This window comes from Schistocerca piceifrons, chromosome X (genome assembly GCF_021461385.2).
Source record: "Schistocerca piceifrons isolate TAMUIC-IGC-003096 chromosome X, iqSchPice1.1, whole genome shotgun sequence".
In the NCBI taxonomy this organism is placed as follows: domain Eukaryota; kingdom Metazoa; phylum Arthropoda; class Insecta; order Orthoptera; family Acrididae; genus Schistocerca; species Schistocerca piceifrons.
Genome location: NC_060149.1, coordinates 293,838,361 through 293,863,792, shown reverse-complemented (window position 1 = coordinate 293,863,792; position 25,432 = coordinate 293,838,361). Strand labels below are relative to the sequence as shown.

General features: G+C 43.2%; 1 protein-coding gene across 1 annotated transcript in view; it reads left to right on the top strand.

The window, feature by feature from the left end:
* Positions 1 to 24,964, top strand: part of LOC124722999 (ubiquitin carboxyl-terminal hydrolase MINDY-3 homolog) — a 92,827-nt gene extending 67,863 nt beyond the window's left edge. Inside the window, exons 8-10 of the mRNA XM_047248173.1 lie at positions 864 to 1,023; positions 20,747 to 20,929; positions 24,771 to 24,964. Of these exons, the coding sequence (XP_047104129.1) occupies positions 864 to 1,023; positions 20,747 to 20,893 (307 nt within the window). The 3' untranslated portion in view covers positions 20,894 to 20,929; positions 24,771 to 24,964. The remainder of the gene's footprint in view (positions 1 to 863; positions 1,024 to 20,746; positions 20,930 to 24,770) is intronic.
* Positions 24,965 to 25,432: the final 468 nt, after the last annotated feature.

Sequence of the window (25,432 nt, the reverse complement as noted above, 5' to 3'; positions counted from 1 at the left end):
TCATGATAGCCCCCCGCCCCCCCCAATTAGGTTTTCTGATATGAGCTCAGCCAGTTTACCCTTCGCTTCCCTGTTGAGGTGAAGACCATGCTTGGATCAGCCAATCATCTAATCTACTGACAGAATCAGATGGAACCACACTAATATGTGGTGTGGCATCTGACTTATGCTGCCACTCCAGCTCCATATTAAATCTCCTGTTTCCTGTTAGAAGAGTTCAGAAAAGGTGTATGGTGTCTCAGACCAGGTACAAACTTAACATTAGTATAGCTTGACACTGACCCAATGTAGTATTTCTTGAAGATTCAACACTGGAAACTTAAAATTTTAAGGTTCTGTTTCTTGATCACATATTTTTGCCATGTTCCTTAAACATTTTTGCCCTACTATGAATTGTCTGTCTGTGTAGTCGGAAGACTTTTTAAAGGCAAAAAATAATGCCAGTGACTGTTGGTTGACCATTTATCAATAAGCTGTTTTCTTTGTGGATGGAAAAACCATGACACAAAGGCCCATAACGCAAGTATTTGTAACTAGAAATTGTAATACTCTAATAAAGTGTTCACAGGGTGTGAATGACAAACCACAAAACACAAGACTCGAAGGCTGATAATAAAGTTTATTGGTAACACAAAATCATTTGGATGGCCAATAGCGAAGGACATATGCATCTGTGGGGCAGGAGGGAGTTGTTTCCGCACTCATCATCTCAATGTTCACATATATTCTTCTGAGATGTCTACACTATAGCTCACTTTCATGTGCTGGAATGCTTTCTTTTTCATCTCTTTCAGTATGTTTCTTTTAGGCTTAAGAAGTATTTGGTATTACTGTGTTGTATAAAAAAATAATAATTGTTACAGTGTCAAAGTTATCATGAAAAAGTTGGATCCTGAGAACCTAGGAATTATTCTACTGAATGCATTCCTGGCAGAATTTTACCCTGATGAGAAGACCTCAGTACCAGATACATTCAATTTATATCACTATAATGGTCTACCAGGTTCTTGTCCTGATGGAAAAGTAAGTAGCTACCTTATTATAACAAATTTAATAAATATGTTTACAACTGACTTGTGTAATTTTCCATGCAGCTTCTATAATTATGGTGTAATGGATTTAACATAGTTTGAGCCAGTGGATAAATGTGTCAAAATGAGTCTGTAGTAATGAAAAGATATAAATAAACGTATAGAATTTTGGCTCATCTTGTGGGAACTTCAGGTTTTATACATACGTCTCTTTTTTTTTTCTGTCCCTGTTCAGTGAATTTTCGACATCATCTTTATTATTGATTAATTAATCTGTCATCCAAGGGGTTCACAACTCTCTTCTGAGACATGCATAGTGAACATTGGATCCTGAGCCACTGCTAGAGGTACCTGAAATTAGCAAATCAACTTTCAAAATTTAGTACTTTGAAATTTGAATTTGTCATTTATAATTTTTGATGTGTTCATGCCTCTAAATGACCCAGATATGTCCTAAACAATGTGTATAAAAAATGCATCCCTTAAAGTATTTTTTTTTCTTTCTCACCTTTCAGATTTTTAAAAAGTGGTAGGGATGGATGCAAGGAGTGAGGGGGGTAGTGGAAAAGATGCTAGTCTTTGGGCAAATGACTTGCGACCATGCAAGAAGACAAAATGAGTACAGAGTGTAGAGTGAAAATAGATCTAGGAAGAGGGAGAAAAGGAGGGAAAAGGCAATTGGGGGGGGGGGGGGGGGGGAAGAGAGAGAGAGAGAGAGAGAGAGAGAGAGAGAGAGAGAGAGATATGAAGATGATGTGGGGGGAGAATGAATTCCCATGGGAGGGAGGGAGGGAGGGAGGGAGGGAGGGAGGGAGGAGGAGTGGTGAGAAAAGGCTGCACACAATCTGAACAAGGAAGGAGTAGTGTGGACAGACGAGAGAAGGGAAATTGGCAGGGTGAGGCAGTGGAAACAGGTTAGCAGAGGTTTAGGCCAGGAGGATTGCAAGAGCGTAGGATATGCCAGAGAGAATTCCCATATGTGTAGTTCAAAAAACTAGTGGTGGAAGGTAATATCCAAATAGCTTCACATAGTGAAGCAGCTGTTGAAGTAATGTGTGTTGTTGTGTGCAGCATGTTTGGCAACTGGATGATGTAATTTTCAGTTTGCCACAGTTTGGTGGTGGCCATTCATTCGAGGAGACAATTGCTATTTGTAATGTCTACGTAAAATGCTGCACAGTAATTGCAGCAAAGCTGATAATTATATAACATGGCTGCTTTCACACGTGGCCTTGCATTTTCTTGATTAGGAAATGCTTGTGACTGGACTGCGGTAGATGGTGGTAAGTGGGTTTATGAGAAAAGTTTCGTACCTGAGCATACCACATGACCTGTGGGATGCGGGATTCCAATACGGATGGACAAGGATGTTCTATAGGTTGGGTGGGTGGTAGAACACTGTTTTGGGGATGTGGGTAGGATATCACTCATGTCAGGACATGACGAGTGGGAGGGGTGCCTCCCAGTGTATGGTGAGCCCCTATGGACAGTTGACAGCACCCACCCACCTACCCACTGACCGATTATTTCTCTTCCTTTATTTTATTGTTGTCAGTCATATTGGTGTTCATTACATTTTTAGACATTCTGTTTTTACATTACGGATCATCTCTCCACCTGGTTAACAAGAATTATTTATTCTGTTACTTGGACAACCCCTTCATCAGGTTGTCAGGGGTCAGGTGTGGGGAGGTGCCCCTCACTGCAGGTGAGCCCTGAGAGACACTTGTCTGCTCTGTGGCCCACATACTGACCTTATACTTTTATATTTTGTGTAATTATTTTTCACATCTGGCATCAATATTGCTTTCACTGCCTCTATTTTACCACTTATACATGCTATGTTGTTGTTGCTGGGACATTAAACTGCAACCTTCCTACCTTCTTCAGTTTTCCAGCTTAGTAAGGATGCCTTTGTGCTTATGCTAGATAGCTATCCAGAAATGTTTTCAGAAATAGCTTGCTATCATCTTGAAGAAATTTTCTGTGTGTTCCAGTAATATCACATTCTATTTGAGGGGCTCGGGCATAAAATATGGTAACTGACATTTTAGTGGTTTGGAGATATTGGAATATGAAGTTTCGTAGAAATATAACAACTCATTTTACTATGTTATGTCTTTACTTCAAGTTTTAATGCAGTAGTTGAACATTAAGGAATGCACTGGTAAGGTTACGAAATGGAAATAATAATTTTTTTTTTTTTTTTTTTTTTTTTTTTTTTAAAAAATTGGAAAAAGAGGCAATACATAACACATTGACACAAATTATAAGGTAGATGCCATGTTACTTGTGAATGTAAAATGTAGAGACCATGTTATTCAATGCAATAAAAATGTTCATTTCCCACAGGAAAATGTGACATGAAGTTAGTTGGTAATAATTTAAGCCAACATATTAATGACACAATGTAATGTAATTAAATTTAACAGTTTTAATAACTGAAAACACTAATAGCGGTATACAAATTTCACTCTCACCGCTTTCATCATTTGCCTTGGTTTGCTCGGCTGATTTTAATGTCCCTGCTTTCGCTTTGCGCTGATGTAATTAACGTTCAGCAAATAAGAATTTTGATAAGCTTTGGTCTTTCTCCTTTTTTTTGCATTTTCTATTTTAATATGTAGGCAGTCACATGTGCTGCAAGTGTCTGAATTAGGGTTTTTAAAGGATATGCTGTGCTCTACTACAAAAATCCGTTGAAATTTCACTGGATAAGAGCAATTTCTGTAGTTGTTCACATTCTTCTTTGTATTGGTCTTAACAGCTTTCTATTGTGTACTCCATACTCATGAATTTCCTATTTGGACTATGAACACTCTTGTAAGGACTGGTATATGTCGGCAGTATATTTATGAAAGTATTGACAAATTCAATAACTGCACTTGAATACTTTTTAGGATGATGCTGGTGTTTTCCCCTTCCATCTCCTGATGGGGTTTTACAGCCTTTCTTTATTTTGAATGGTCAGTATTCTAAGTGACCCCTACTTCCTTGTAGTCCATGAATATTCATGTGAGCAGCCTTACACACTTCAATGTGCTTTCTGTTTGATGTCACAGAATACCTTATAGTTGTACTCCGTCTTGATGGACTATCAGTTTTCTTTGTTTTGGTTGCTTGTATGCAACTTTGAAGGTAGGCATTCTGCAAGTCATAATTTCCCATATTCCAAAACTTCTGAAAGATATCCGTTCTCCCTCCCTCGTTGGAATAATTGGAAACACCTTTTTCTGCTGTTACAGGTAGGTCCAGGTTCGCGGCCATGACTCTCATTCCCTTTCCCTTGTTTCTGAATATAAGCTAAAGCTTCTTGGCATTTCTGTTATTGATTCATACATCTCTCTCCCTTTTTCTGCCATGACTCTGTTTGCCTTTCTTAGGATCTGCATTATTCTAAAAGAAAAGTAGAAAGAAATTGGTAGGCCTAATATAATTTAAATACGAAAAGATTTGCTTCGAAAAACACACACCGAAGTTAGTTTACAATTTTAATTCTACTACAGTTCTTATTAACAAACCTTAATCAAAAATACGTTGAAAATTATTTTGTAGACACATTACATTACCTAACCAAGCAAGCTACACACTTTAAAACATAATATGCACACAAACATTTGTACAGGAGAATATTACTGTAGATATCCACAAGTTGTAGTTCTCTGTATAATCCGTAGCATATATAACCTGGTAACTACAGCAAATAGCATCTGCATTTCTCCTTAGCATGTATAACATGTTAAGTACAGTAGATACCATTGTTTACATGCAAAGGCAAATATTAGGTTAGTGACACTATTTACCTTATTTTCTTCTTTATTACTGCTGACATTACTGTCATAGTCTGTCTCATGGTAATTTAGATCTTTATCACTGTCATCACACTCAAAATAACTGTTTAATAGCTCTTCTTACATTGCAAAATCATCCACATTTGTCGAGCCTCCAAACTCGCAACTTTCTCTCGGTAGCCATTTTCTCACAGATAACATGTTATATGTGCAGATGTCACTACTTACGAGGAAAAAACAAGCTGTTTTCTGCTGCCATCCGTGGGGATTTTTGAAAACTAACTCATGTATTTATCTCAGCATGCAAGATACTACATCGTAAGTGGCATAAGTCATTTTTGGCCGAAATGTTAGTTACCATGTTTTACACTCGAACTGCTCATTTGTTTGCTAGAGCGTGATTTTCATTGTAGTTTATTGCATTTAGGAAGTTTTGTTTGATAACTAGACTGATGCCAGCTCTGACACAGTGCCATCTCTGACACAGTGCCAGATCACTTTCCAAGGTTTTTATTGTGGACATGAATAACTTAGAAGGCATCTTTTTTAGTTCAGGAGTAATTTCATTGTGATTGATTTGGAAGTAAATGCAAAGCTGCTCAGTCACCATGCTGTGATGCACCTGTAGCTATCACAGGTCATTTGCGTAGTGGTGAAATGTACTCTCCGGAGGTTTCAAGTAGTATCTTCATGAATTTTTTAAAGACTGTTCATTTTTTTAAAATCAACAAATGATGCAGCTGTCAGACTCAGTGATAGGAAAGCTCAGACATTGTGTGTCTGTGCTGCCTGATGGCCACCCAAGCTGCTGGTAGTAGTAAATTGTTATTTGGATGTTGTGGAACTCCCAAAAGCCAATAGGGAAGTAAGTGTCCACCCAGACATAACTCCTCTTGCCTGGGTAAAGGTGCATTTACATCTTTACCCCTTCGCGCTTTGCGGCTAGTCACTGTGTAGCTGTAGCTTTCCCCACACGGAAGTAGAGGTGCCTATTTTGCACACAGGTGTGAGTGGGATCACTGGCGCACACACATGTTGAGGAATAGGCATGTAACCTACACGCAGGCCTCTACTTCAATAGTTCATCGTCAAGTGTCCTTCTGATTACGGGCCTCAGTGGGATTGTGGGCTGCACAAGTTATTGGCAACACCACTCTTAATATTGACAATGTTTGCATTTGATATCATCTGAAAAGGTTTTTCAGAGACCACTAAGAATCACAAAATTTTGTTAACTTAGTTAAATTATTTAATGAAGCAACAGGTTGCAAGTTACAGTTCTCATCTTCAGACTAAAATGACAGTGCAAAAAGCATTTAATGAAAATGCAGGTAGATACTAAAGTTGTTCTTTACAGTCTTGGGATGTGCTGTGGAGAAAGGAGGATAACGTAATAAAAGGGAGTTTTTACTTTGTTTGTTGGTCTGTTGTTCACACAGCATTTTTAAAATTTTTATATTCTTTACTCCACCATACGTAAGAGATCACACATATGTAGGTGCTGCGAGTGTCAAAGCACGTGATGGACCCACAGATTTCAGATATTGTGTGTGGTATTAAGCACTATTTAAAATGCTGGTTTTGGACTGGACGGAGAGTTTCACTCTTGTTCAGACGATGGGGTGTAAGTCCAAAAATAGATTAAAAAACATAAAATCACTCTTACATAGAATTAAAAAAAATTGTTAGTGAAAGTGCATATATCTGTTAAAAATATTCCATTCCATACAGTTTCAAGATGGCAGTTCGGTGACAGTTCTCTTGCTACACCTGCTTACAACCAATCCTTCAGCCATCTTCAAGCAAGCGTTATGCAATGGAGATTACTATTAAATGTCACTAACATTATACCAGCAATTGGTGTGAAGATGCATGCTCATGGGTTACCATGAGTCCTCCCTGTAAAGTTTAGTTCCCTCTTCAAATATTGAGCAATCAGTGGTATGCAGGCACATGCCTAATGCTGATACTGCATGCACACCTTCTATAGGAATTTGGGGCTGCAGTGTTACACTCCAGATTTCAAAATTAATAAAATTGTTCAGGTGTTTCACTGTGCATAAAGTGTTTACATTCTGAAGGTATTAAAGAAATCACTGGGTCCAATGCGTTATCCAGTTGAAAGCTGTCATAATGATAAAGATGTTCCACCAAACGTATATCCTCATATTTCTTAATAATTAAACCCCAGAAGGATTTCATTGCTGCCAAGATGGTTGTGGCAGAATAATCCATAGAAAGTCCTGTGGTTATATAGTGCTCTGCTATGACTGACCTATTGGTGGCTGGAAAATCACTTTTACTTAACAATTCTTAGAATTCCGCCTTATTTCAACAAAACACTGCCAACGTATGGGAGGAACGCCCTGTCCTGGCTTTAATAGCTCCTTTTCTTGATCTTGGGAGTGATCACACTTCTTCCTCCTTAAAACTAGACTAATCTGATGTGGAGAATATCCATCATCCTTGAATATAGATTGTAGATGTTCAGGTTGCTTTGTTTGAAAGACACTAGTAGTTTTTGAAGGTTAGTGAGAGCTAAATGCCTGCAAGTACAGTCATGTATGTGTGGGTTTATTGTAAACAGAATGCCGTAAATACCCATCCACTTCCCGACTGACAAAGACATCCAGAAATGGCAGTTGCTGTTCTCCAGTTTGATTGTAAATTGGAAATCGTCACGGATTTATTCCAGAAGCTCCAAAAATCATGACCACTCTGTCACTGTGGGGTCACACTACATTGGTGCACTGCAAAGGAGCAGGTACTCATTTCACCTAGGAAACTACTTTAATCGGTATGCTTATGGTGGTTTGTGATTGACATACATAAATCATTTGACTAAAAGAATATGAGAGACTTGTACTCTGTCTTTTTCCCATTTCATAATACGAGCGGTAAGGGGTGTGTGTGTGTGTGTGTGTGTGTGTGTGTGTGTGTGTGTGTGTGTGTGTGTGTGTGTCAATCTAGATCCTTTTGCATCTCCTGAGAGGGTGCCACATTTTGCTTCCTCTTTGTCATTGTTGACTCTGTTATTCGACTACCTGACAAATCCTGGCAGCCATTGCGTATATGGCATTATTAATTGCTCAGTGTTATTCAATGTGATTAAAGACATGTTTTTGGTGAACTCATTGAGAACATTTTCTTTGTAGTGGTTTTATTTAAGCATATGCAGTGTGTTATTCTTCAGTATTTAAAATTCATTGGGAATGATTATGATTACTGATAGTGAAGGTCTTTGAGAGTACTTTCCATGTTCAAAAAGGATAATTCATGAGAAGCATGAGGTTTAAGGGAACATTATTGTTACCCATGTGGACATAAATATGTCAGTGATGGAATATTCTAAACTCAGTTAGATTGTCCTAATGTGCTTGGGCACAGTTCTTGTTCATTAGATCCAAGTCTTTAACTCCATCATTCGCAGATGAGGTCTTGAAAATTTTGTTCAATTCTGATGATTCTCCTTCCAGGGGGACACTACTTAATCATAGGCACCTTTGGTGCCAGGCAGGAGGGTTTGCGTGCCTCAGTGATGCTGAGGGCTATGCCAGTAGTAGCATAGCTGCTGGTAGGATCTCACAAGCTGGACAGGCCCCAGTGGAGGGGTCTGATGTTGAGTGAACTTTGGGAAGGGAGGGCTGCCTGTTTCTCAGGGAGCTTCACCAGCAGTGGTTAGATACAGGTATAGTGAACCCGGATTTCCTGAGCTGGGGACTGGCCAGCACCACCAGACCTCTTCTGTCGTAAACACTGGGCATACTTCAGGGACCATCATAAGGCACAGAGGAGGAACATTGTGCATTTCAGAGAAAAGGGTCCTTGGCTCCACTGCCGTTACTGTGAGGAGGGTACACATCTGTGCAAACAGCCCTCAACCTTAAGATGAGGTGACAGACTGTTGAGATAAAACAGTCTGTAGTGGGCAGCCTCTGGGGCACATTCTGCCTTCCCCTCCCCCCACTGCCAAGTTGTATAAGGCGTGCTCAGGCACACAGGGCTTCATCTTGGCTGAGACTTGTTACCCTAGTGGCTCTTGTGATCCCTATGGTGTGACCTAATTCCACATCTACTCCTGATGGGATGGGTGTACTGCCAGATAGTACGTACAACAAAGAGCTCGATTCGTGAGTCTGCCTGAGAAGTCTCAGAATTTTAGTAACAAGGCACTAGACTGCCACAACACTTAAATTGTACTCAAGAGAGCGGAAGGGACGTTTAAGAATGTCTCCCCTTTCTATATTCATAAGGCATTTGAGGGTATTGCTGGGTCCTTAAAAAGTATTAAATGATTTCATAATGGAATACTTACAGTTGAAACTGCCATGTCAAATCAAGTACTGAAGCTTCTGGGCTGCAAGGCCTTAGGTGACTAACATGTTGTGGGTGTATGTATAACACCCTTAACTTCTGTAAATGCATGCTTACCTGCTCCGATGTGATGGAAATGGTGTTACATGAAGAATGGAAAAATATGGGTGTAATGGAAGTGCAGAACTAAGACGAGAGTCAATGGCACGTTGGAAACAAATGTAACATTTATTTTAACATTCGACACTCTGGAATTGTCTGAACATATTTTTGCAGGCTCTACCTGTTTTCAGATTTGACTGTTTGTTCCCAATCTAATGTAATGCTTCAAAAGTCAAAGATATGGTCATAACACTATGGCATGTAACTGGAGGGGGCTACGTGGGGAAATTGAGGAAGCTCACTCACGAATCTGGCAATTCTTGTACGCTTCATCTGAAATGTATAAACTGCTCTGGTCATCACCCATTATGGAGCAGAAAGTGTGCGGTTTATAGGGAGGAGAGAAAAATTCAGGCGTTGAAAGTTAAGCTGCATACCCTATGATGAAATTTAAAAAGCTTTCAAAGCTGTGCAACTCCCAGTGTTAGCTACTTCTTTTGCATTGGCCCTTAAGAAGCCAGTCACTAAGTGTGATGCTTCCACATAAACACAGACCACAGATTAAAATAAGAGTACATGCACCTCTCAGTGTACCTTGAGGGGGGGGGGGGGGGAGGGAGGAGGGAGGGAAGGAGCTACACTTGAACCTGGAATTATTCGGAAGCCATTGACGAAGTACTTGGAACCTCAGCTGTTTGCTGAGGTGTGCACCTACTCCTTTTCTGATGGTGATGTTTACTGTCAAGGATATTGATAACCCCTGACCTCTTCAGGTAAATCACTGCCGCTGAAGCAGGAGGACAAAGACAACTATCGCTAATAAAGGGCTCTCATAGGAACTTTCGTGTTGCAGTGGAACTTTAAGTGATATAAGTAGCATTTGGAAGAATTAAATTTCTTGCCCAGGAGAGACTGTTCTGCATCTGCTGACAAGAAACTCATTTTAAAGTCACCAACATAACTGCATCAAGGGGCTACCACCACTACTGGAAGGACCCCCCCCCCCCCCCCCCCCCCCCCAGGGGATCCACAACTCTTTCGTGGATACGTGCGTAGCGAGCACGGGGCCCCGAGCTAATGTGGCCTTCCTTCCTTTCCGGGCTGCATACCTTCCCTTTCCGCATCCTTCCCCATCCCCTGTCTTCGCCCCCCCGCCCTCACCTCTGGCTCTTTCCTTCCCTTTCTCCCCCTCTGGGAGTATGGTTTGTGCCTACATCCGGAGACGGACGCTTGTAAATGTACCTCATTCTTCGCCTTCCTTGCTTGTATGTCTTCTTCCTTCCTTTGTCCTTCTCTTTTCCTTACCTCTTCTCTTTACCCTTTTCTCCGCTGCGGCGTTTGAGACCCCCTCTTCTTTCCTTTCCCTTTCTCTTTTTTCCTCCCTGTGCATGTCTGAAGGCCGACCCACGCACTTCCATGCGTAGCCGGTGACGGGGTAACGCGTAATTCCCCGCCCCGGGTAGACAGGTAGGACACGTACGTACCCCCTGGTAACGGCCAGGCCCAGGGAGGGGTGATTACCCGAGCTGATACCTTCCGAAAGTGCCGATTGGTCCCTCCGTCCGTTTGTCGGGAGGTGTGACCTGAGGTGTGAACAATCACCTAAGGCGGGTGTGCCCTCGGTGAGGGCCCCCACAAGGGAGGAGCGCGCCATCGGAGACGCCGGTAATCATGGGGGATTCTTCCGCAATGGTTTCCTCACCTTCCACTATGTCTGCTCACAAACGTAAGTTCACCGAGTCTCAGCCACAGACGGTTCTTTCATCGTTGCCGCAGTTCCTTGTTGTTTCTCGGTCTGACGAAGGTCACGACTTTTCCACGGTCAACCCTTTCATTATTCAGAAAGGTGTCGACGCAATTGCGGGTCCTTTAAAGTCTTGTTCCAGATTACGGAATGGCACCCTGTTGTTAGAAACACACAGTGCCCTCCAGGCTCAAAAATTGCTGCGTACTTCTCTGCTCCACACCTTCCCTGTCCGGGTGGAACCGCACCGTACCTTAAATTCCTCACGTGGAGTCGTTTATACCCGCTCCCTCGATGGATTGTCTGACGAAGAAATTCAGCACTACCTGTCTGACCAGGGCGGCACGGCTGTTCATCGGGTTATGAAAAGGGTTGACTTGAACATCATTCCAACCCGCACTGTCTTCTTGACATTTGACAAAGTTCAACTCCCATCAAAAATCAAAGCAGGCTATGAGATAATTTCCGTTCGCCCTTATGTCCCAAACCCTACGCGTTGCTATCGATGTCAGCGGTTCAATCACACCAGCCAGTCCTGTTCCAATCCGGCCAAATGTGTTAAGTGTGGCAAGGATGCCCATGAGGGTGCTTGTCCACCTCCATCCCCTCGCTGCATCAACTGTATGGGTGACCACGCTGCTTCCTCTCGAGATTGCCCCGTTTATAAGGACGAAAAGCTCATCCAGGAAATAAGAGTGAAGGAAAAGGTGTCGACCTTTGCTGCTCGAAAGTTACTCGCCAGTCGACAGCCCACCGTGCCTCAGAAAGGAAAATACAGCACTGTCCTTGCTTCTCCTCGGCCAACCAAGGAGGCGGCCACGCAGACTTGCGACCTCACTTTTAGTACCACGGTCGTCAGATCGGCCAGCGCAAAGATCGCCCGTTCAACCTCACCTCTTTCGCCTGCCCACTCAATGGCTCACCCTTCATCGGGTTCTGCTAAATCTCGAGCCCAAAAGTCAGACGCCAAGTCTTCGAAAAAAGAGCATTCTCGTGAAGAGTTTTTACGTACCGTAACTTCACAACCATCGGTTCCTCCTTCATCTAAACATCATACTTCCAAGAAGGCTACGAAGAAACACAGTTCCTCTCCTTCTCCGCCAAGGCGTGTCCCATCTACAGCACCACCTGGCGGAAATCGCCCTCGGCCGTCTTCTGTGTCGCCGAGGCGCACTGCTGGTGGCCGGTCAACTGGCCGATCGTTGGTGGCAGGAGCTGCTCCTGACCAACCTATGGATCAGGATCTTCTGCCTTCGACTGAATGCCATTCCATGCTGTCGGTCGCAAGCTCTGAGCAGTCGTTGAGTTGACAGCACCCATGGTCACGTTCCTCCGTTTTCTGTTCACCCTATGTCCATTATCCACTGGCATATCCGCGGCATTCGAGCCAATCGGGATGAATTGTCGATCCTCTTACGATCCTACTCGCCGGTCATCTTCTGTCTTCAGGAAACAAAGCTGCGTCGCCATGACCGCTTTGTTCTCCCTCATTTTCAGTCCGTCCGATATGACCTCCCCTATGTTGAAGGCACTCCAGCCCATGGAGGACTCAGGAGTCTGCTCCATGATACTCTCCATTATCACCCAATCCCCTTAAACAGTTCCTTCCAAGCTGTCGCCGTCCGTCTTTCCCTTTCTGGATACACGTTCTCTCTTTGTACGGTATACATTCCATCGTCCACACCAATGGCACGAGCTGATCTCCCTTCATCTTCTTGATCAGCTTCCACCCCCCTATTTGCTGGTTGGGGACTTCAATGCCCACCACCCGCTTTGGGGATCTCCACATCCTTGTCCACGTGGCTCACTATTGCTAGACGTCTTCCACCAAGCGGATCTAGTCTGCCTCAACACTGGGGTCCCCACATTTTTGTCTGCCTCCACGACAAATTTATCTCATTTGGACCTTGCGGTCGGTACTGTTCCGCTAGCTCGGCGCTTCGAATGGTTCGCCCTTGATGATACACACTCGAGTGACCACTTTCCATGTGTTCTTAGACTGCAGCCTCAACTGCCATATATGCGCTCGCGACGCTGGAAGTTTGCCCAAGCCGATTGGACACTTTTTTCGTCTCTAGCGACATTCGATGACCGTCGCTTTCCCAGCGTCGACGATGAGGTCACACATGTTGCCGACGTTATTCTCAGAGCTGCGGAACGTTCAATACCACGCACCTCCGAATTGCCCCGGCGGCCCCCAGTTCCTTGGTGGAACGAGGCATGCCGTGACGCAATACGTGAGCGGCGACGTGCTCTTCGCATTTTCCGTCACCATCCAACTTTGGCCAACTGTACCCGATATAAGCAGCTCCGTGCGCGATGCCGTCGCGTCATCCGCGATAGCAAGAAGGCAAGCTGGAAATTCTTTATTAGCTCATTTAACACCTTCACTCCCTCCTCGGAAGTTTGGAGTCGGCTTCGACGGTTCTCAGGCGCGCCTAGTTTCTCCCCGGTCTCTGGGCTCACTGTCGCGCATGATACCTTAGTGGACCCCGTCGCAATTTCTAACTCATTGGGTCAGCACTTTGCTGAGATTTCGAGCTCTTCAAATTACCCGCCAGCGTTTCTCCCGAAGAAACGTGCAGCGGAAGTGAGACATCTTGCTTTCTCCTCTCAAAATCATGAAAGCTACAATACTGTTTTCTCCATGCGGGAACTCCAACATGCCCTCTCTTCTTCTCGCTCCTCCGCCCCAGGACCGGATGGTATCCATGTCCAAATGTTGCTGCATTTATCAACCCATAGCCTGCGTTACCTCCTTCGCCTTTATAATCGAATTTGGACCGACAGTACCTTTCCCAGGCGATGGCGGGAAGCTATTGTCGTTCCCGTTCCGAAACCTGGAAAGGACAAACATCTCCCCTCTAGCTATCGCCCCATTTCTCTCAAGAGTAGTGTCTGTAAGGTTTTGGAGCGTATGGTGAATTACCGTTTAGCTTGGTGGCTGGAATCCCGCAGTCTTTTAACACCAGCCCAATGCGGATTCCGAAAGCATCGTTCTGCCGTTGACCATCTTGTTGCTCTCTCCACTTATATCATGAACAATTTTCTCCGGAAACGCCAAACGGTAGCAATATTTTTTGATCTGGAGAGAGCATACGATACCTGTTGGAGGACAGGCATCCTCCGCACACTGTTCTCTTGGGGCTTTCGAGGCCGGCTGCCCCTTTTTCTTCGCGAATTTATGGCAGAGCGCACATTTAGGGTGCGGGTGAACACTACTCTCTCCCGTACTTTCTCCCAAGAAAACGGGGTACCCCAGGGCTCCGTGCTGAGTGTTGTACTGTTTGCCATCACCATTAATCCAATTATGGATTGTCTCCTTCCTGATGTCTCGGGCTCCCTCTTTGTGGATGATTTTGCGATCTACTACAGCTCTCAACGGACCAGCCTTCTTGAAAGACGTCTTCAAGGATGTCTCGATTGCCTCCACTCGTGGAGCATCGAAACCGGCTTCCGTTTCTCACCCAGTAAGACCGTTTGTGTTAATTTTTGGCGACGTAAGGAGTTTCTTCCGCCCTCCTTACATCTCGGTCCTGTCAACCTTCCGTTTTCCGACGTCGCTAAATTCTTGGGTCTTATGTTTGACAGAAAACTGTGCTGGTCCTCCCACGTTTCCTATCTTTCGGCTCGCTGTCTGCGTTCCCTTAACACCCTCCGTGTCCTGAATGGTACCTCCTGGGGAGCGGACCGAGTGGTCCTTCTCCGCCTCTATCGCGTCTTAGTGCGCTCGAAATTGGATTATGGAAGCATAGTCTACTCCTCTGCTCGGCAGTCTATTCTTCGGTGTCTCGACTCTATCCACCACCGTGGATTACGTTTAGTGTCTGGAGCTTTTTACACCAGCCCTGTGGAAAGCCTTTATGCTGAGACTGCTGAACCTCCGCTGTCCAATCGGCGGGCAGTCCTTCTGAGTCGTTATGCTAGCCATCTGTCTTCCATGCCTGCTAATCCAGCCCATGACCTTTTTTTCGACACCTCCTTTGATGTCGGGTGTGCAGGCCGCTCCTCCTCCCTACTACCACCGGGAGTCCGCTTCCGTCAACTGCTCCATTCTCTCTCTCCTTCCGCTTTCCTAAAACCTTCTTGACAACTTGGGGTACAGCACCGCCTTGGCTCCGTCCCCGGATCGACTTGCTCAGAGACCTATGTCAATTTCCCAAGGATGGTATCCCTACACTTGTGTACCGTCGGACATTTGCTGCTCTCTGTGCACAAATGACGGAAGCCACATTTATTTACACCGATGGCTCGAAAACATCGTTAGGTGTAGGGAGTGCCTATATTGTTGGCGACACCCCAAATCACTTTCGGCTTCCCGGCCAGTGTTCGGTTTATACTGCGGAGCTTTACGCTGTTCTCCAGGCTGTCCACTACATCCGCCGCCATCAGCGGATACAGTACGTAATCTGCTCAGATTCTCTCAGCTCTCTCCTAAGTCTCCAAGCTCTTTACCCTGTGCACCCTCTGGTCCACCGGATTCAGGACTGTCTGCGCTTGCTCCACCTGGGGGGCGTCTCAGTGGCGTTCCTCTGGCTCCCGGGACACGCTGGTATCTGTGGGAATGAGGCGGCCGATATAGCGGCCAAGGCTGCAGTCTCTCTTCCTCGGCCAGCTATTCAGTCTCTTCCGTCTACCGATCTCAGGAGCGGTTTATGTCGCCAAGTTGCTCATTTATGGCATGCGCATTGGTCAACACTTCCCCATAATAAATTGCGGGAAGTGAAAGCCCTTCCTTGCGCTTGGACCTCTTCCTCCCGAACGCGTCGCCGGGAGGAGGTAATTTTAGCTAGACTCCGGATAGGGCACTGTCTTTTTAGCCATCGACATCTTTTAAGCGGTGATCCTCCCCCACTCTGTCCCCACTGCTCTCAGCTGTGGACGGTCAGACACCTTTTAATTGAATGCCCCTATTTTAATCCGTTACGCTCCCGTCTACAGCTATCGCCTCATCTATCGTCGATTTTAGCAGATGACACGCGCTCAGCTGACCGCGTTCTACAGTTTATTAGTGACAGTGAAATGACGTCAGTCATTTGAAGCTTTTTTTTGGGGACAACCAACCCCTTTTTATAGTGGATTTTTAAGCATTCCTTCTGCCTTTAGTTTCTCAAATTTTATGACTTTGTTCCAATTGCTGCTGATTTTAAATTTCGTTTTTTTCCTGTTTCCTCCGTCACGGGCTGGGCGCTAATGACCATAGAAGTTTTGCGCCTTAAAACCACAAAAAAAAAAATGTTACTGGAGACAGGTCTAAGGGTAGAGTGGCTGTTCTCATCATTGATAGATGTGACTTTTGTTCTGTCTCTCTTACCATGACTGTAAAAGCAACTGCATTGGAAGTTCTCACGTCAGTTAAAATCTCAGTGTGTTGTTTATATCTTCCAGTTCATGATCCGTTAAATACAGATGAACTGACAGAACTCTTCTGGGCACTCCCATGCCATTTTCCTCCTCGTGAGGTTCTTCAGTGCACACAATGTGCTGTGGGGCTGCCTCTTTCTCCAGGTGCAGCGGGACACGGCTGCCAGGCACAGCCTCAGGAGGCTTGGGAAGGAGAGGGGTAGAGAAGGGGAAAAAGATCGGTGGGTGTGTAGCAGTGTGTTCACTATACACTGTCAAAAATGTAGAGTACCCCTGCATGTGTGGTCAGTCAGATAAGTATGTAAATTTAACTGTTCACCAGAATCTTTCACCAAATTAATATCAAGAAACCAAAAAAGGATATCTGCCACACTAACAATAAACTTCATATGCAGATTTTTCACACTTTAGAACAGATGTTGGAGCTTCAGAATCAATTTATTGTTCACCAAGAATTGGCTAACATGTCTTACAAGGCCAATGCCAGGAATAAGGAAACTGCATCAGCTGGTAATGGTAGAATAGCTATCACTATTGACATGCAGCAGTGTCTGCATACTGTTCTGTGGGCTTTGATTGTCCACAATCTCAAGAAAGAACAAACATAATGTTATATGTAGAGTGATTGGCTATCATACCAGGTATGATCGCATGCCTTCGAACATTGAGCAATACATGATGAATTCAGATGTGTTGATCAGAATAAGAACTGTCACATATTTGGAAAGCTGTTATCAGTTATTACAGATCAGCATTTGTAGGAGGTTAGTGACAATTTTTTAGCGGCTGGCTATACACACATGAAAACAGAGGTTGAAGGTTCATATTTTTATCCCCAGTAATTGTGTCCAACTTGTGGGACAAGAACGGAAAAAGAAGTCTTTTAAAGATCTTGAAATGAAACGGCTTGATTTTTATGCTTTTTTGTGACTACTCGGATGCCCATTACAAGTAAATACATATAATGACCATGGGAAAGATGCTTATAAAAATGATAGACATTTAAAAAGAAATATTCGAAATTTCTGTAAGAACACTTCGCAGGCTAGTGGCGCAAGTCTTTGATTGTCCTAGAAACATTCCTACTGTTACCTGCTGTAGTTGCTTGGCTTGATCGTATTACTGTTCTCCTTGTGTATGACTAAAACTGGGATAGTGGAATAAGTTCTGGCTAGGACAGCGAATGTGATGTCAGTTTCTAGGTAAGGTAGTGATTTATTGGTGATGTGTTAGAATCCTTCTCAGTTTTAATCTATGACAACGGAGAATTAGGTAACATAAGACATCAGAATTTGGTACAGTCCTGACTATAAGGAAAAAATGGGTTTACTTATGTGATTCCCATTTACTCCCACCCCTCTGCAGGAATGTCATGAGCATATTTGAACACCTTTCTGATGATGCTCATGCCACCTGCTTTTGAAAATTCCTTTCTGTAATGTTTTAGAGGAGACAACTTACATCTGCAAATTACATGCATTTTTTTAATTTTTTATAATGATTTTGAAGTGTGTTGTACAGAAACAAAGTACTGAAATACAGTGCTTGAAGAGAGATTATATTTTCAACTCCTTCCCCCCCCTCCCAACAAATTATATTCTGTAAAAAGTTCTGCAAAATAAAAAAGGTTTGCACTTCTGACACTCCAGTTCAATCCAGATTATCATCCTAATCCAGAACTGAATAAAATGTGATATATTTACGAGTAATTAAGGAAAAAGTTCAGAAATTTTTGTTTGCCCAACAGAGGGATTACGGTGGATGAACATTTACTTTACAAGTGGAGCCATAGTCGAGTACGGTTTATGCCACTGAAAAGGGCATGATTTGGTATAAAGCACTGTATGATCTGGGAATCAAGAGCGGTTATATCTGGTTGTGTATAGTTTAAATAGGAAAAGAAACAAAGCTGGATTGGGAATTTAAGAGCCTACCAGTATCCTCTCAGGTGGTTGTGGCTTACCATTTCTCAGTAAGGAGCATTGCTTGACAACAAAACATTTCTATATGTCTTTTCAGCTTTTAGGTCTTGCAATTAAAAAATTTATGTATACTTATGGTCCTGTGAAGTTGAGTACATACAACCTTGTCTCAAGAACAAAAGGTAAGATAAGGAGGAATATCTCAATACAGAAGGGTAAAATAAAATGAAAGGGTGGTGTACTTCAGCTATACACAATAATAATAATAATAATAATAATAATAATAATAATAATAATAATAATAAATGGAAAATTGCCATGAATCATACAGTACTTGTTGTTGTTGTTTGCAATAATACAATGTGAGGAACAGTTCAGGCAGATAAGCAAATGTTAAAACTTCCAACACAAGAGTGAGGACCAAAATATTAGCTTTTTTTAAATCTATTCAGTCTGATTGTCTGGAATTTATTTGTACCAGCCAGTCAGGAAGAAGTATGACTAGTACGGAGTTCTTGATTAGCATTGAGGAATAATGTCTAATGAAATACAAATGCGTCACTTTCTGCAGATTCCTTACACACTCTACAGCCCTTTCAGTTGTAAGCATGGCAGTTTGTGGAAACCATTCCACTGAGTTTTTGAACAGTTCTCTCTCTAAAAGTGGTTGGTTAAGAACTTACACGTCCATTAGCACAAATATAATAGTAAACTCCTTCACTCAGAGCGTACAAAAGTGTAAAATTAAATCTTTATATAAGTGCTTACTTTATCATTTTTGTGAATTATTGTCCTTAAAAGGCCTTATTTTTGTTGTGGTAATTATTTTCAGACTTAAAAATTGATTAACTAATCAAAGTTAAAAAGGTGAAAAAAAGACTGCATTATAGGTTGAAGGCTGAAGCAGTTATGAGGGTTACTCGGGTGCCTGACCTATAGGGGGAGAGGGGTAAGGTTATCCCCATATCGAGCATGTAGAATAGAGTGGGGGTACGATTACATACAGCACTGGAAACTGACACCATTTGTTGTATATAAACTCATTACTGCAGTGCCGGTAGTGGGAGATACTACACTTTGGCAGCAATGGCAAAGGGTATGGAAACCTCAACTAAATACTACACCTTTGACAAGAAAATATCTGTGGCAAAGTAATGATCTGTGATTTATCAGCCATCCCTGTTTGTAATATACATTTTGTGGACACACTGCAGAACAGGTGTATTTTAAAATTGTGATTAAATGCCTGTAAAGTGTGTGTTTAGTCAACTGTGGCCATGACAAGATGAATATAAACAATGGCTAATGTCATTGAGACTCATGGAGGAAAGTGGAAGATTTGCATAAAGGCCATTGATATAATGATGGGAGAAATGGCATTAAAAGCCCATATCCAATGTAAGTATTATTTCATGTTATATGTAATTTGATTAGAATGACTTGACTTGATGTGCTTAAATTACATGTGTGACACATTAAATCGTGAATGAGTTGTTAATACACTTCATCTATACCTACTCGACTACTAATTGTTGTGTCGTATATGAGAAAGCGAGTGTTGAAATTTATCAGAAAGGTGAAGCATAAATGAGACAAAGTAACAAAGGCAAAGATAAATTACTCGGGTGCTGCACTTAACGGCATCCTACATTCACAAATTATATCGATGCTGGATTGTTTCTTGGCAGCTATAAAGAACCAGTGAGGCTGGAGCCGGGTCACCTGATGGCAGAGCTGTGCCAGCGGCAGATCAGACCCGAAACTGGACTATTACAGGACAATTTAAAAACATTTTGTGTCCCACCTAACAGACTGTACATAAAGCATGATGATAATCACCTTTACATGTTGCATGTTTACTTTATTCTTGACCTCACTAAAGCATTAAGTGCAACTATTGTCAGTAATGAAAAGGTGCTTAAAGTCCTTAATTTTTATTTTGTAAATGCTGTACAAACCCTGAAGTTTCTCCTAGGAAAAAATTCTAGCAGACAAATGGTATTTTAGGCATTGTGAATGGGATTAATGAAACTACCACATAGAGCAGAAGAAATGAGAAACCTGTTGCAAAAATTTACTTGTATGTTGGTTTAACTTTTTTTTCTGCTGTACAATGGTGGAAATTGGATTTGTAAAATTGGGCCTGAAGAAGAGCATAAATTTGAAGTTATTTCCACATGTTACTTTTACTAGCCAGCTAAAAATTTTAATTCAACTTCACACTTTTCCTTCTCATATAATTTTTAGATGCTGTTATTGCTTTAATTGATCATACTAGTAAATTTTTGTTTCTCTGGTCTGTCTTGTTTCATGCTGAAAGCTAATATTACAGTGCCTAAAATGACAATCCATACCTATTTTTCCAAGCATTGGTTGTTGTAATGTAAACCTCTTCTCGTAGTTGTAACACTCTTATCCTTTGCGCCTGGCCTGTGATGAACATTTTGTTTTCATATATGCATCTGTTACATGTTACAGGTTTGTTATCAAGAGGGTCATGCTGTTCTCCTTGAATGTGACATTAGATGCGTTCTGGAGAGCAATCCTATGCTAACATGTCTACAGACAAAATGGCAGAATATAGAAATACAATGGCAGCAGGGTGTAACACCATCCCTGAACTAAGGATTGATCGTATTTAAATGTTGGCAGTTATGAGAGGTAACTCCTTGTTCAGATTTTTAAACTTTTAATTGTTGCATAATGTATAGAAGTTGCTAAGAGGAGAGAAACAAGTGTACAGAAAAAGAATGGTAATTAGACCAAGAGCTCTCTAACCCACTTTATTCACAAGAGTACAGTTTGTAGGAAAGTTATGGCAAACAGAAAACACCTGCCTCGATTTCACTGTCAATGTTGTAAGCTCAAAAAAGAAATCTGAAGTTGTCAACCAGAATTGGCACATGTTTAGTGTAACCAATTCAAACGTAATCAAAGCATATCCAGAAAACAAACTAATAATCAGCAAACTGATAAGACATTGTACTAAAACCTGCATGTAGGTAGGTACACTGCCTGTTGTATCTGCACTGTCAAAATCAGGTACACATTGATGTAGCAGAAAATACAGCACAACTACTGCAGCATTTAAAATTACTATTGAATTTTGTTAGATGTGGTGTCCAATGATGCAGCCCACATTGACTTACTGCCTGCAAAGTAGCGCAGTTTTCTGCCATACTGCAGTCTTATTGTAACAGATCATATTTTACACTGCACAGCTGTGCTGCAGTGTGCTCTTGAGCTATTTTGAGGAAACTGTGAGTTAGTTTAATCAATTTCAAATCTTGTAGTCTTACATCACTACTTGACAATCGACTAACATTTTCGTTATTGGTCACCGTTATGTTGATTATAATGTAAGTTTGCATTGGAGAATATGGTTTCTGTATTTCCCATGTAGTGCATATTAGGTCACATATTACTGAATGTCAGATATATTTGCTGCTCATCTGAAAGGGAAAAGTGATTTTAGGTGTTTCTTTAACTGATGCCATTTATGTAGTATCAGATCAGCTTGCAACTCGATGATTGAATAGAAATTTAATGTGACATACCTTAACTTCTCAAGGGGCAGTGGAATGGAAAGGGGTGGTGAAAGCAGACACACTGTCATGGTGATTGTTATTTTAGTTTTGAACATGGGTGTAAATTTAATTTAATCAACATTTGTACAATAATATGTGCAAGTGAATCCAGTTTTGTGTATTAAAACATTATGATTAGCAGTTAGTTTAAAAATGAGACTAAAACACCTTAAGACATAAAATCTGGAAATTTTTTAACACTATTACATAAGAATTTATACTTAAATTAGAAATGAAGTGAGAAGGTGTTCTGTCTTGTAATTAATACCCTCACATGAATAGGAGAAAAACTGACTTCCCAAAGTTCTGACATCGGGATTCCCCCAACAGACTTGGTGTGGATCACCCATTTAGCAACAATATTCAGATTGCTGTAGCAGAGTGTATGTTGCAATATTTAATTGAAACTATTGAAAAAATTGTTTGCCATGAATAAATTTATCAAAATATAAAAAGTTAGGAATTATTTTAAAATTCCCCATTTTTTCCCATCTATGATTATGGCAATACTTCATACATATGAGTGTTTGTATGAAAGGTAAAATTTGACTGAATTTAAAATAGAAAGACTTCACATGACAATACAGAGTATAGGGGGATCATTGGCCACCATTACTAGGCAGCAAAGGGATATTAAGAAGGGAAAGATCAGAACCACTAGTCTAGCTTAACCTTGTGATGTATATTGCAGTCCGAATTTGGTGGTGTGCTACTATTCACGTCTGATTTCAGCCATATTTGTGTTCCTTATACTATGTAGCCATTACTAATTTTTTGTATGGGATTAATTCTGAGACCTCACTATAGATATTTCTGCCACTTGCAAATACCACATTGTTTTCTCTTACTACTCCTCCACATCTCAGATTAGATGTTGTGGCAAGCATATAAAGTATACATCACATTTGTCTTCTTTACTACCATGCCTGGACAGTAGTTCAAACCATGTCCAGCCATCGTAATTTAGGCTTTCCGTGACTTCGCTAAATCACTTAAGGCAAATGCTGGGATGATTCCTTCGAAAGGGCATGGCCACTTTCCTTCTCCATTCTACGTTAATCCAAACTTGTGCTCCATCTCTAATGACCAGTTTGTTGACGGGATGTTAAACACTAATCCTCCTCCCCCCTCCTCCTCCCCCCTCCTCCTCCCCCCTCCTCCTCCCCCCTCCTCCTCCCCCCTCCTCCTCCCCCCTCCTCCTCCCCCCTCCTCCTCCCCCCTCCTCCTCCCCCCTCCTCCTCCCCCCTCCTCCTCCCCCCCTCCTCCTCCCCCCTCCTCCTCCCCCCTCCTCCTCCCCCCCTCCTCCTCCCCCCTCCTCCTCCGCCCTCCTCCTCCCCCCTCCTCCTCCCCCCTCCTCCTCCCCCCTCCTCCTCCCCCCTCCTCCTCCCCCCTCCTCCTCCCCCCTCCTCCTCCCCCCTCCTCCTCCCCCCTCCTCCTCCCCCCTCCTCCTCCCCCTCCTCCTCCTCCTCCCCCCCTCCTCCTCCTCCCCCCCTCCTCCTCCTCCCCCCTCCTCCTCCTCCCCCCTCCTCCTCCTCCCCCCCTCCTCCTCCTCCCCCCTCCTCCTCCTCCCCCCCTCCTCCTCCTCCCCCCCTCCTCCTCCTCCCCCCCTCCTCCTCCTCCCCCCCCTCCTCCTCCTCCCCCCCCTCCTCCTCCCCCCTCCTCCTCCTCCCCCCCCCTCCTCCCCCCTCCTCCTCCCCCCTCCTCCTCCTCCCCCCTCCTCCTCCTCCTCCCCCTCCTCCTCCCCCCTCCTCCTCCTCCCCCCTCCTCCTCCTCCCCCCTCCTCCTCCTCCCCCTCCTCCTCCTCCCCCTCCTCCTCCCCCCTCCTCCTCCCCCCTCCTCCTCCCCCCTCCTCCTCCCCCCTCCTCCTCCTCCCCCCTCCTCCTCCTCCCTCCTCCCCCCCTCCTCCCCCCCCCTCCCCCCCTCCTCCTCCCCCCCTCCCCCCTCCTCCTCCCCCCTCCTCCTCCCCCCCTCCTCCTCCTCCCTCCTCCCCCCCTCCTCCCCCCCCCTCCCCCCCTCCTCCTCCCCCCCTCCCCCCTCCTCCTCCCCCCTCCTCCTCCCCCCCCTCCTCCTCCCCCCCTCCTCCTCCCCCCTCCTCCCTCCCCCCTCCTCCTCCCCCCTCCTCCTCCCCCCTCCTCCTCCCCCCTCCTCCTCCCCCCCTCCTCCTCCCCCTCCCCCCCTGCAGCAGACTTTGTACAGCTCAGGCGTGTTATCAACATTGGGTGGCACCTCAAACTTGTTGTTAAGCACTAAGGCGGCTGCCATAAAAACAGTTCCCGCACTGGTCTTCAACATATAGCTGAACCCACAACAGTCCACCACTCACCCTCGAGTAAGGACAAATCAGTCTGATGGTCTGCATCAGATGATGCAGTGGCATCAAAGTTTTCAGGATATTCTAAAGGCATTGGAAGTGTGTGTGTTTTCACCTCGGGGACTTATATGTCCCTGCAGCTTAGGGCAGCAGTCTAAGCTCATCAGCCATCACCAGTGCAGCTTCCAGCTGTTTCTGGATAACCACCAACTTGCATTATATTCACAAACAAGCAGCAGTCTTTGTCATTTTCCTACTGCATGAAACTATATAAAATCATGCAAAGAAAATGTACTAATCCAAGCATTAAACTAAGAAACTACTGGCAGACCACAGTAAGATATCAAATTATTGATTGGTGTTGTAGGTGGTGAAATTGCCACTACTTTTTTTAATGATACACGAAACATAAAGAAGAAAATAATTTTTTATTTTTAAAAATATTTTAGGCATCGAATTCTGTAAAATGCAAATTGGGAACTGATTTAAATTGTAGGAGTTGCAAGAAAAAATATTAACTGTTATGTCCAGAAATTAATCCGTGTTTATGAAAAATACTGAAGCAATTATTTTGTTTTTGATTTCATTATTCGTTTATTTACAGGAGAGATTTACATTTTGAATGGCAGTGGTGACAGCAGAAGATAATCTATTCCAGGTTCATATGCAGGTGGAAAAACAGCAGAATGTATAGCCCAGTTCCAGTTTCGTTCATGCTGTTAGAAGGGCATTGGTGCTCTTAAAGTGTGTTTATAACATTCTGAAAGAACATTTTTACAAATAAATATCTCAACACTAGTGTTCTGTGTTATTGATTTGGATTTGCCCCACTGAAAAATACACTTTTAAGTAGGACCAAAACACAGCGTTGTCAGTGTGATGGTTTACCTTAAACTTCCTTCTTTCCTTTGTGTGGAAAAATCCAGCAGCATACTTCTGTTTAAAGTTATCTTAAATTTTCAAACTTTCATTTCATGTGTTATGTAGTTGTCACTCTGTACAGTGGTTCTGCCTTTGTTGGTTCTGTGTGAATAATTTAGTCAGTTAAGTTTACAAAAGTATTGTATGAAAAGTACATGGAAACACACAGCACTTTTAAACACTGAACAAGAGTATCTCTTTCTGAATTTTATTGTTGACATTACACTGAAGTGACAAGTCACAGGATAATGATATGCACATATACAGATGGCAGTAGCATCATGTGGAAGAGGTATGAAAGGGCAGTGCATTGGTGGTGGTGTTCCTTGTACTCGGGTGATTCGT